This window comes from Trachurus japonicus, chromosome 3 (assembly GCF_045865225.1).
Source record: "Trachurus japonicus isolate A0001 chromosome 3, Traja_1.0".
Lineage (NCBI taxonomy): Eukaryota > Metazoa > Chordata > Actinopteri > Carangiformes > Carangidae > Trachurus > Trachurus japonicus.
Window position 1 is genome coordinate 1602721 of NC_140909.1, and position 12801 is coordinate 1615521.

A 12801-nucleotide genomic window follows, 5' to 3' on the forward strand; every position below is an offset into this window, starting at 1 on the left:
TTTTAGACACTTTTTTTTGGACATTTTTCTACTTATTTCAAGTGAAAATTAGTTTGGAACAAGTGAAAATTATCTAAAAACGAGTTAATTTTTAGGTGATGGGTCTTATTTTAAGTGGAAAAAATTAGTTAGTTAAGTTATTAGATTAGTTTTGATTAAAATTGAGACATTTTGACAAGAAATAAGACAAATATTCTTGGAAAGATTTTGAGTTTTTACAGTGTAGTTCAGCACAACACCACAAGATCACTGGTAAAAGCTCATCTCTCTCTCAAAACAGTTCACTCATGTGTCAAAACCAAATTTCCTTCTCATATAAATAGGTAAATAGGTATAAGTTTATAAAAGTACACTTTCAAGTATACTGCCTCAGTTTTAGGATAAGATGAGTATACTTGTAATACACTTTAATAAACTACTTCTTGCTAAGGGAAGGAAAGGTCGCCATTTTTATTCACACGTAAAGTAACTTCCATTCATCAGAGTAAAAAGAAAATGTCTACAGCATAATATACTGTAATATAAACTAGGGCTGACCTCCAAAAGTCGACTATTCGACGATTCGATTCGGAGGGGTCTGATTCGACTATGAACCTCGTAGTCGAATCTAACCAAGACCGCATCATTCTGACTATATGGGGGTGCCCACGGCTGCTGAGCATAAATTGTTACATAGAATGTCTTTTTTCATTATAAAAAGACTATTTTGATACAAAATCTGCCTACTTTCTGTTAATAAAGAGTTCAAAATTATGTGTGCGTTTAAACGGTAGTCTTAGCTTCTTACTACGTATTAATAAATCACCCACTGCAGTTGCACAGTCAAATGAGCGGAGGTTTTTTTTTTTTTTTTTTCAAATGAGCGGAGGTGAGCAGTAGGACCGTCAAAGTCACGGTACTCAGAAGTCACTGCAGAACACTCACGGAGTGGCAAAAAGACGAGGGGCAGAGCCGGCAAAGTTTAAAATCAAGGAAGTCTGACAGTCTAACTTTGTCAGCATTTATCATGCATGACCTGACAGAACAGCAAAACATTGTGAGGATACATCTGACTTTGACCGAGTTACATTCAAGAACCTGCTTTCAATCACGGAAAATAAATTAACTCCAGCGGTGATTTTTTTTTTCGATGGATCAGCTGTGTTTACCGTTTCAAGTGTCAATAGTTCTGATGGTTAGACAGATGAATTATTCCCTAACACATCCTAAAGTTTGACATGTCAGAGTTTTTCAGAAGAGGAACTTGTTTTTTTTTTTCCGACTTCCGAGTTGTAATGAACGCACCATAAGTGTCGGGAGGTCGGGAGTCACAGCTGTAATCTCGTCCCTCTGCAGCCTGTCTGTCTCTCTGCCGGTGCCACGGTCACACTGTGTGTGTTAGAGGATTGATTAACGTAATGTACGGATTGTCGAGCCCTTCTGACCTCCGTTTGTTTTGATACTACATGTTTTACCCGGTTTCTCTCTGTGTCCACGACCACCGCTATCCTTCATCACGTTGAGGGATGTTTGATTTGCCACTCACAGTCCGAGCAAAAGGAGCGTTGTCCAGGGCAACGTAACATAAACGCATACCCTGGGTCACAATGGGTACAAAAAATCATCCAAAGTGTGGAAAATAAATAAAGGTATTTGTTTTACACCTACCATATTTTTTGGGTGTTTTAACTCTTTTGTTTGAAAGGGAAAAAGTCGCAAATTTGCTGCTATCTAAAAAAAAAAAAAAAAAAAAAAAAGGTTTGACGATCAGTCGACTACAGCAAAATCTGACGAATCAGATTCGACTATGAAAATCCTTAGTCGAAAACAGCCCTAATATAAACACATGAACAAAAACAATGTAGCCTACAGTCTGTAAATACATATATGGTATTCTAATTTAGACAACTGAACAGACTATTGTGCATGTGACGACTCATAGAATGAAATGTGGCTGACATGTATTGGAGAGAACAACCATTAGACTGAGAATCAATCAATCAGTTTAGATCAATAAGATCTATTCACCTGGACATTGAGCTACTGCAGCTACCTGGACTTCATCATTTGCAATGAAATGAATGAGAAATAGGCTACAATTCTGTTGTGAACAATCACCAAGTGGTTTGCAAAAACTCAAAGTCTTTCCAAGAATATTTGTCTAAATGTCTCATTTCTAGTCAAAACTAATCTCTTTCCACTTAAACAAAGACTCATCACCTAAAAAACAACTTGTTTTTAGATCATTTTCACAAAAACTCAAAATCTTACCAAGTATATTTGTCTTATTTCTAGTCAAAATGTCATTTCTAGTCAAAACAAATCTCATTCTACTTCAAATAAGACTCATCACATTAAAAAGTAGCTTGTTTTTAGACACTTTTTACTTCTTTCAAACAAATTTTTATTTGAAATAAGTAGAAAAATCTGACAGTGAAAGCAAGTTTTTTGAGTTTGTAATAAGAAAGAAAAACTTGCTCCACTATCAGATTTTTCTACTTATTTCAAGTGAAAATCTGCTTGAAAGAAGTAAAAAGTGTCTAAAAACAAGCTACTTTTTAATGTGATGAGTCTTCTTTGAAGTAGAATGAGATTTGTTTTGACTAGAAATAAGACAAATATTCTTGGTAAGATTTGGAGTTTTTGCAGTGTGGTTTGGAGGTTTGTCCATGTTGTTTTGAGAATGTAATTCCGATGGAGAACATGTGTAAAGCAGCTGCTCCGTGACGTCTCAGCCCTGACAGGTCCCGGGCTGCAGAACACCCAGCAGGTCTGCGTCTCGTCCACCCAGACTCACCTGGACCGGCTGGACCGGCTGGACCAGGTGGACGTGCTCGGTCTGCTGCGCTGCACCGTGGTCGACGTCTCCAACAGGCTCTTCCTGGACGTCGCTGTGGACGGTGAGAGGACACACACACACACACACACACACTGTTTGTCTGGTCTCAGGTCAAATAGTGGAGCTCAGAGTTCAGACCAGACATGGTGAAGCAGCATTTAGCTGTGATGCTGCTCACAAGTGGAACAAACTACCAGCAGACCTGAGATCAGCCCCAACTGTGAGCACTTTTAAATCCAGGTTAAAAACATTTCTCTTTTCACGTGCTTATAGCTGAGAACTTAAAACTTCTATTCTATTCATCTATTTTCTTTCATTTTACTTTTATTTGCTCTTGCTTTTAACTCTGTTTTTAGTGTTTTGTTTGTTTTTATTCTGTTTTATGCTTCTTTTTTTAATGTTTTGTCTTTATGTAAAGCACATTGAGCTGCCTTGGCATGAAATGCGCTATACACTGCAAAAATCCAAAATCTTACCAAGAATATTTGTCTTATTTCTTGTCAAAATGTCTCATTTCTAGTCAAAACTAATCTCTTTCCACTTAAAGGGATAGTTCACCCTAGAATGATATTTCGCTCATTATCTACTCACCCTCATGTTGACTAAGGGCTGGGAGAAGTTTCAGAGTCCTCCGTCCCTTCTCTGAGTTACAGGGGGTCTCGGCATAGCAGTGCATGTCCATATAACGGTTGCAAAGGGACACCGGAGCTCTTCGTAAAAAAACACACACAAAAAAACATCCAAATACCTCCATGATGCTCGTATGTAATGTCCGTCTTGTGCTGAAGCCCCAAATTGCGTAATTGTCCCGAAAAAAATTAAATAAGTCTATATTTTAAGCTTGTTTGTAGCGGAAGCTTCTCGAAGCTCCTCTTCCTGGTCCGTCCAAATCTCGCGTGATTTGCGCCGGCGTCAGCATGGTCAGTGCGGTTACTGCGAATCACGCGAGATTTGGACGGACCAGGAAGAGGAGCTTCGAGAAGCTTCCGCTACAAACAAGCTTAAAATATAGACTTATTTAATTTTTTTCGGGACAATTACGCAATTTGGGGCTTCAGCACAAGACGGACATTACATACGAGCATCATGGAGGTATTTGGATGTTTTTTTGTGTGTGTTTTTTTACGAAGAGCTCCGGTGTCCCTTTGCAACCGTTATATGGACATGCACTGCTATGCCGAGACCCCTTGTAACTCAGAGAAGGGACGGAGGACTCTGAAACTTCTCCCAGCCCTTAGTCAACATGAGGGTGAGTAGATAATGAGCGAAATATCATTCTAGGGTGAACTATCCCTTTAAAATAAGACTCATTACCTAAAAATGAACTTGTTTTTAGATCATTTTCACTTGTTTCAAACTAATTTTCGTTTGAAATAAGTAGAAAAATCTGCCAGTGAAAGCAAGTTTTTTTATCTTGTAATAGGAAAGAAAAACTTGCTCCACTATCAGATTTTTCTACTTATTTCAAGTGAAAATCTGCTTGAAAGAAGTAAAAAGTGTCTAAAAACAAGCTACTTTTTATGTGATGAGTCTTATTTTAAGTAGAATTAGATTAGTTTTGATTAGAAATAAGACAAATATTCTTGGTAAGATATTGAGTTTTTGCAGTGTATAAATAACGATGCCTTGCCTTGCCTTGGTGCAAACATATGTGAGAACACAACAGTCTGAGTGTGTGAACTGTGTGTGTGTGTGTGTGTGTGAACTGTGTGTGTGTGTGTTTGTGAACTGTGTGTGTGTGCAGAGAAGGAGCTGCTGGTGAAGATCCAGAAGTATTTCGACACGTGGCAGAGCGTCCTGATCAAACCGGACGTCTACTTCAAGTTGGACTGGATTCGTCAGAAACACACGACGGCAGCGTGAGTTCACTTTAACGCTTCACTTCATCCATGTTGAAGGAGACGTTTCAGCATTTAGCCGTGCCTTAAAGGGATAGTTCAACATTTTGGCATCGCAGTAGGTTCGTTACCTTTAATTGTCGGTGCAAGCTATTTTTAGAACGGCGGAGCAAAGCCGTGAGCTGCTCAGAGCTACGCTACGGAGGCTCATGGGATTTCTTGGTTTCCCTCATCAAACTCATCAAATACACAATCCAACAACTCCACAACGCTCTGGTGGACAAGTTGTGACCTGCACATTCACCACGCTATGAGATAATAACACAACGTTACCACACAGAGTTGTTTTAGAGGGAAATTCATGCAAAACCACTGATGCACGTTGCCTTCAGGGACAGTTTTTCATCAACAGTCTCTGTATTTCCCTCTAAAACAACTCTGTCTGGTAACGTTGTGTTATTATCTCATAGCGTGGTGAATGTGCAGCTCACAACTTGTCCACCAGAGCGTTGTGGAGTTGTTGGATTGTGTATTTGATGAGTTTGATGAGGGAAACCAAGAAATCCCATAATGAGCCTCCGTAGCGTAGCTCTGAGCAGCTCACGGCTCTGCTCCGCCGTTCTAAAAACACCTTGCACCGACAATTAAAGTTAACAAACTTACTGCTATGACTATAGGGATTATTATGGCAATGGGCCAATTTGCCTAAATGTTGAACTATCCCTTTAAGGAACAGAATAAATCTTTTCAGTTTGTTTGGACGTGTTAATACCTTGATCAGCTGCCGTGACTTTCTTTTTATCCGGGTTTGGGAAGAGGAAGGTCACGGCACATGTACAGTTGTCGAGCTTCTTCCTGCATCAGCCCACTGTAAGGTTTTGTAACTGTGTGTGTTGTGTTGTGTTGTGTTGTGTTGTGTTGTGTTGTGTTGTGTTGTGTTGTGTTGTGTTGTGTTGTGTTGTGTTGTGTTGTGTTGTGTTGTGTGTGTTGTGTTGTGTGTCAGTCGGGAGCTGCAGGACGCCATCCGCAGCCTGGTGCAGCAGAAGAGGAGCGAGGTGGAGCAGGCGGAGAAACTGGACCACATCAACTTCACCACTCAGCTCATATTCGCTCAGGTGAACAAACACTCGCTCACCAACATGTGCAGGGCCGTTGTATAGGGGAGAAAGGTGATGATAACTCTAGGGGCCCAGCGCCCAGTGGGGCCCATAAAAAACCCCAGTAGTCTAATCTTTGTATGACTGATTTATTCTGCATAAGACCCTGACTAATACTCATAGTACACTTTAAAAACTCAACATCTTTCCAAGAATATTTGTCTTATTTCTTGTCCAAATGTCTCATTTCTAGTCAAAACTAATCTCTTTCCACTTTAAGTAAGACTCATTACCTAAAAATAAACTTGTTTTTAGATCATTTTCACTTGTTTCAAACAAATTTTCACTTGAAATAAGTAGAAAAATCTGCCAGTGAAAGCATGTTTTTTGTGCTTGTAAAAAGGAAGAAAAACTTGCTCCACTATCAGATTTTTTCTACTTATTTCAAGTGAAAATCTGCTTGAAAGAAGTAAAAAGTGTCTAAAAACAGTCTTATTTTAAGTATAATGAGATTTGTAAAATAAATATTCTTGCTAAGATACTTGAGTTTTTGAAGTGTAACGCTGCATTAGCATCAAAACAAAGTAGGCTAAATAATACATGATAATACATACGTAGTCTAAGAAAAAAAACAAACTGGAAAAGTTAGGGGGAGGGGCCCACTTTAGTATTCTTTAAGGGGGCCCAGAATTCCTAGCAACGGCCCTGAACATGTGTGTGTGTGTGTGTGTGTGTGTGTCTGCAGAACCACGGCGAGCTGTCGGCCGACGACGTGGTGCAGTGTGTGTTGGAGATGGTGATCGCGGCCCCGGACACGATGTCCACCAGCCTGTTCTTCATGCTGCTGCTGCTCAAACAGAATCCAGATGTGGAGCTGCAGCTGCTGCAGGAGATCGACGCCGTCGTAGGTGAGAAACTGACAACAACATTACACTGCAAAAACTAAAAATCTTACCAAGAATATCTGTCTTATTTCTAGTCAAAACAACTCTAATTATACTAAAAACAAGACTCATCACATAGAAAGCAGCTTGTTTTTAGACACTTTTTACTTCCTTCAAGCAGATTTTCACTTGAAATAAGTCGAAAAATCTGATAGTGGAGCAAGTTTTTCTTTCTTATTACAAGCTCAAAAAATTTGCTTTCACTGGCAGATTTTTCTACTTATTTCAAGTGAAAATTTGCTTGAAACAAGTAAAAATTGACTAGAAATGAGACATTTTGACAAGAAATAAGACAAATATTCTTGGAAAGATTTTGAGTTTTTGCAGTGTGTAGATTATATTATCGTTATATAGATTATATTAGGAACTGGAACCAGAGCAGACAAATTATGCAAACCAGTGCACTTATCAGCTCGTCTACACATCAACCCTTTACACTGCAAAAACTCAAAATCTTACCAAGAGTATTTGTCTTATTTCTAGTTAAAATGTAATTTCTAATCAAAACAAATCTAATTATTCTAAAAATAAAACTCATCACATAAAAAGTACCTTGTTTTTTAGACACTTTTTACTTTTTTCAAGCATATTTTCACTTAAAATAAGTAGAAAAATCTGATAGTGGAGCAAGTTTTTCTTTCTTATTACACAAAAGCAAAAAAAAACCTGCTTTCACTGGCAGATTTCTCTACTTATTTCAAGTGAAAATTTGTTTGAAACAAGTGAAAATGTTTAATTTTAGGTGACAAGTCTTATTTTAAGTGGAAAGAGATTAGTTTTGACTAGAAATGAGACATTTTGACAAGAAATAAGACAAATATTCTTGGACAGATTTTGAGTTTTTACAGTGTATCGTCACAGTTCTGAACAGTTTATGTGTGATATAGCCTACACTACAGTATATTATTTCATGCCAAAAACAGCTGAAAATGTTTTAAATAAAGTTTTAAAGCTACAGCTGTAAATGTTTTGTGATTTTATTCTCTTACTTCTTTACCAGAAATCTCACTGACATTAAGAGTTAATTTGCAAAAGCAGATAAACGCCATTTTGAAAAAAAATGAGCTGACACTTTTGAATTATTCTTTGCACGTCTGTTTTGTTACGTTTCATCTCCTTGGTCAAAGCCACTCAACTTTGGTGTGACAGATATCATATACCTGGTGTAAATAATAATAATAAATATTTTTGAACATTTTTAGAAAACGGAGTTGTCTGCTTTTGAAAATGAATTCTTCAAACATTATAAACGTACTACTCTAAAACTCTCGGTAACACTTTACAATAAGGGTCCTTTAATTTACGTTAATTAGTACATTATTAAGCATTAATATATAAACTAATGTGTTAATTAATGCTGAGTAATGCATTCATAATGATAACTTTACATTATTCAACTTTTATTATTACTTAATAATTTATTAACTAACTTTGAGTAGTAAACATTAATTAACTGCTTACTAATAGGCTACATTAATTAATGTGTTTCCTAATCCTAAGTAATACATAATAATGATTGTTAATATATCTGTAAACAGTTAATTAATGCTTAATAATGTACTAACTAACGTTAATTAAGGGACCCTTATTGTAAAGTGTTATCAAACTCTCTTTTAATAAATGACGAGTATAAGATAATGTTTGAAATCTGCACATCAGTGTTTTCAGCTCGTCTTTTATTATCATATAAATAAAGTTATGTTGATGTAAATAAATGCTCATTGTATTTCCTAATGATAAAGCAAAGGTTTATCAGACTGTTCATTAACTTATTAACTTTAATTAAGGTTATACACCGCAAAAACTCCAAATCTGTCCAAGAATATTTGTCTTATTTCTTGTCAAAATGTCTCATTTCTAGTCAAAACTAATCTCTTTCCACTTAAACTAAGACTCATCACCTAAAAATTAACTTGTTTTTAGACAGTTTTCACTTGTTTCAAACACATTTTCACTTGAAATAAGTAGAAAAATCTGCCAGTGAAGGCAAGTTCTTGTAATAAGAAAGAAAAACTTGAAAAGAAAAGAAAGAAAATCTGCTTGAAAGAAGTAAAAAAAAAAGTGTCTAAAAACAAGCTACTTTTTATGTGATGTTTCTTATTTTAAGTATAATGATATTTGTTTTGACTAGAAATAAGACAAATATTCTTGGTAAGATATTTGAGTTTTTGCAGTGTGCTGTTGTTGTGTGTGTGTTGTTAACAGACTGTCCCTTTAATAAACTGCCAGGTGTGTTCTTCCTCTCCGTCTCTCTCTGCAGGTGAGCAGCCGCTGCAGAACGCCGACCTGCAGAAGCTGCAGGTGATGGAGAGCTTCATCAACGAGTGTCTGCGCTTCCACCCGGTGGTCGACTTCACCATGCGCCGGGCGCTCTCTGATGACATCATCGACGGCTACAGGGTCCCAAAGGGCACAAACATCATCCTCAACACGGGCCGCATGCACCGCACCGAGTTCTTCTGCAAACCCGACGAGTTCAGTTTGGAAAACTTTGAAAAAAATGTAAGTTTGCTTTTTGCTTTTTCTTCTACAAAACGATGAAATTACGACGGAGTATTAGGGCCACATTGAGAAAACAAAACAAAACAAAACACAGACTTAGAGAATAAAGTCATAAATTTACGACTTTATTCTCGTAATGTTATGACTTTTTTCCTGTAGGAAATGTCCGACTTAATTCTCGTAAATTTCCGACTTTATTCTCGTAAATTTCCGACTTTATTCTCGTAAATTTACAACTTTATTCTCGTAATGTTATGACTTTTTTCTCATATGAAATGTACGACTTTATTCTCGTAAATGTACGACTTTATTCTCGTAATGTTATGAATTTTTTCCCGTAGGAAATTTACGACTTTATCCCGTAAATGTATGTCTTATTCTCGTAAATTTACTACTTTATTCTCGTAAATGTACGACTTTATTCTCATAAATGTACGACTTTATTCTCGTAATGTTATGACTTTTTTCCTATAGGAAATGTATGACTTTATTCTTGTAAATGTACGACTTTATTCTTGTAAATGTACGACTTTATTCTCGTAATGTACAACTTTATTCTCGTAATGTTATGACTTTTTTCCTATAGGAAATGTACGACTTTATTCTCGTAAATTTACGACTTTATTCTCGTAATGTACAACTTTATTCTCGTAATGTTATGACTTTTTTCCCATAGGAAATGTACGACTTTATTCTCGTAAATTTACGACTTTATTCTCGTAATGTACAACTTTATTCTCGTAATGTTATGACTTTTTTCCTATAGGAAATGTACGACTTTATTCTTGTAAATGTACGACTTTATTCTCGTGAATTTATGACTTTATTCTCGTAATGTTATGACTTTTTTCCCATGGGAAATGTCCGACTTTATTCTCGTAAATTTCCAACTTTATTCTCGTGAATTTATGACTTTATTCTCGTAATGTTATGACTTCTTTCTCATATGAAATGTATGACTTTATTCTCGTAATGTTATGACTTTTTTCTGATATGAAATGTACGACTTTATTCTTGTAATGTTATGACTTTTTTCTCATATGAAATGTACGACTTTATTCTCGTAAACTTACGACTTTATTCTCAAAAATGTATGGCTTTATTCTCATAAATTTACAACTTTATTCTCGTAATGTTATTACTTTATTCTCGAAGTCTGTGTTTTTTCTCAATGTAGCCCTAATACGTCGTATGAAATAGTAAACTTATTGATCTAAAATGTGAATAAATCAACTTTTAAAGAAATTCAGCAAAGCGTTCCCACCACAGATGATTTTTAAATTAAATTATATAAACAGTTGTTTAAAGTTGTGACAGTCTGAACAGTCCAACACCTGTCTGACCTTTTTTTATGTTGTGAATTTCTGTTGTCTTCCTACACTGCAAAAACTCAAAATCTTTCCAAGAATATTTGTTTTATTTCTTGTCAAAATGTCTCATTTCTAGTCAAAACTAAACTATTTTCAATTAAAGCAGAAGTGAGTGATCCGGTCGTTTTCGCTAATGCTGCGTTCCAGGCAGGCTTTTGAAATCATAAATTACAGCTTCAAGTCACAACTTACGACTTTGTAGCGTTCCAGGCAACCCACTCGTGTTTTTCCGACCTGTTTTACCGGTGAAAGTCACTATAACGGCCACTCGTAACTTCTGACCCGTGAACTCGTACCAGTACGTCTTTTTGTACAGTCTATGTACCAGATCGAACTGGTACGACTTCACAGGTCGGAAAAAAACGAGTTTCCTTGAACGCACCATAACAGTCCTCGTCCCTACGTCGCCACATTCACGGTGTTCCTTGGCTGCACACACAGCCCTGCATGCCGTTCTCTCTCCTCATTGGATAAAAACTGTAGGATACGATAAATGTTTTCTCCTGGGCTCAGAGCAGAGCAGAGTGACTGACAGACCCGTGATTCAGACCAAACACTCTATGTAAGTGATTGCTGTCGGAAGATATAACTATTTAAGACTTATATTAACACAAATATATCACTTACTTCTGCTTTAAAATAAGACCCATCACCTAAAAATGAACTTGTTTTTAGATAATTTTCACTTGTTTCAAACGTTTTTTCACTTGAAATAAGTAGAAAAATTTGCCAGTGAAAGCAAGTTTTTTGTGCTTGTAATAAGAAAGAAAAACTTGCTCCACTATCAGATTTTTCTACTTATTTCAAGTGAAAATAGACTTGAAAGAAGTAAAAAGTGTCTAAAAACAAGCTACTTTTTATGTGATGAGTCTTATTTTAAGTAGAATGAGATTTGTTTTGACTAGAAATGATACAAATATTCTTGGTAAGATTTTGAGTTTTTGCAGTGTACTCTGAAGACCACCACTGTTGTTGTTGTTGTTTCATAGGGGAGGTATTTTTATAAGCCTTTTTTGGCTTCTACCTCTCCTGCACAATGTTTAATTTTACTATTTTCATTGTTTATACAGGTTTTATAATGTGCAAATAAAAAACTAAACTAAACTAAACCTCTGACCTCTGGCCTCTGACCTCTGCTCCTCCAGGCCCCTCGCCGTTACTTCCAGCCGTTCGGCTCGGGCCCTCGGTCCTGCGTGGGGAAGCACATCTCCATGGTGATGATGAAGTCCATCCTGGTGACGTTGCTGTCCCAGTTCTCCGTCTGTCTCCACCGGGGACTGAGTCTGGATGCCGTCGCGCAGACCAACAACCTGTCGCAGAAGCCGGTGGAGGAGGAGGAGGAGGAGAGGAGGAGGCTCAGCATGAGCTTCCTGAGCCGACAGAGAGGCAGCTGGAACACACACACATAGACACACACACCAGGGTTAGCATCAGTATTAAAGGGAGAGTTCAACATTCTGTCAAACTGGCCCATTGACATAATCCCTATAGTCATAGCAGTAGGTTCGTTACCTTTAATTGTCGGTGCAAGCTATTATATTATAGGCTCATGGGATTTCTTGGTTTCCCTCATCAAACTCATCAAATACACAATCCAACAACTCCACAACGCTCTGGTGGACAAGTTGTGACCTGCACATTCACCACGCTATGAGATAATAACACAATGTTACCAGACAGAGTTGTTTTAGAGGGAAATACAGAGACTGATGATGAAAAACTGTCCCTGAAGGCAACGTGCATCAGTGGTTTTGCATGAATTTCCCTCTAAAACAACTCTGTCTGGTAACGTTGTGTTATTATCTCATAGCGTGGTGAATGTACAGGTCACAACTTGTCCACCAGAGCGTTGTGGAGTTGTTGGATTGTGTATTTTATGAGGTTGATGGAGGGAAACCAAGAAATCCCATAATGAGCCTCCGTAGCGTAGCTCTGAGCAGCTCACGGCTCTGCTCCGCCGTTCTAAAAACAGCTTGCACCGACAATTAAAAGTAACGAACCTACTGCTATGACTATAGGGGTTATGGCAATGGGCCAATTTGCCAAATGTTGAACTATCCCTTTAAAAGTATTTATTTAGTGTTAAAAACAGCTGTTTCTACTGGATCCAACAGGTTCATACACACTGACACTGATGTCCATGGAAAGATACTGTATGTGTGTGTTTGTGTCTTTCTCATTTTTCTACACATGAAATGTTTTTTGCATTTTGTGTTTGGATAATATATAAAA

The 12801-nt window shown here is 37.2% G+C and overlaps 1 protein-coding gene across 1 annotated transcript in view; it reads left to right on the forward strand.

Moving 5' to 3' along the window:
- The window catches only part of cyp19a1a (cytochrome P450, family 19, subfamily A, polypeptide 1a), a 14959-nt gene extending 2981 nt beyond the window's left edge, over positions 1-11978 (forward strand). Inside the window, exons 4-9 of the mRNA XM_085773000.1 lie at positions 2715-2879; positions 4563-4677; positions 5660-5771; positions 6499-6661; positions 8958-9199; positions 11715-11978. Coding sequence (XP_085629126.1) covers positions 2715-2879; positions 4563-4677; positions 5660-5771; positions 6499-6661; positions 8958-9199; positions 11715-11978 — 1061 coding nt within the window. The remainder of the gene's footprint in view (positions 1-2714; positions 2880-4562; positions 4678-5659; positions 5772-6498; positions 6662-8957; positions 9200-11714) is intronic.
- The last annotated feature ends 823 nt before the right edge of the window (positions 11979-12801 follow it).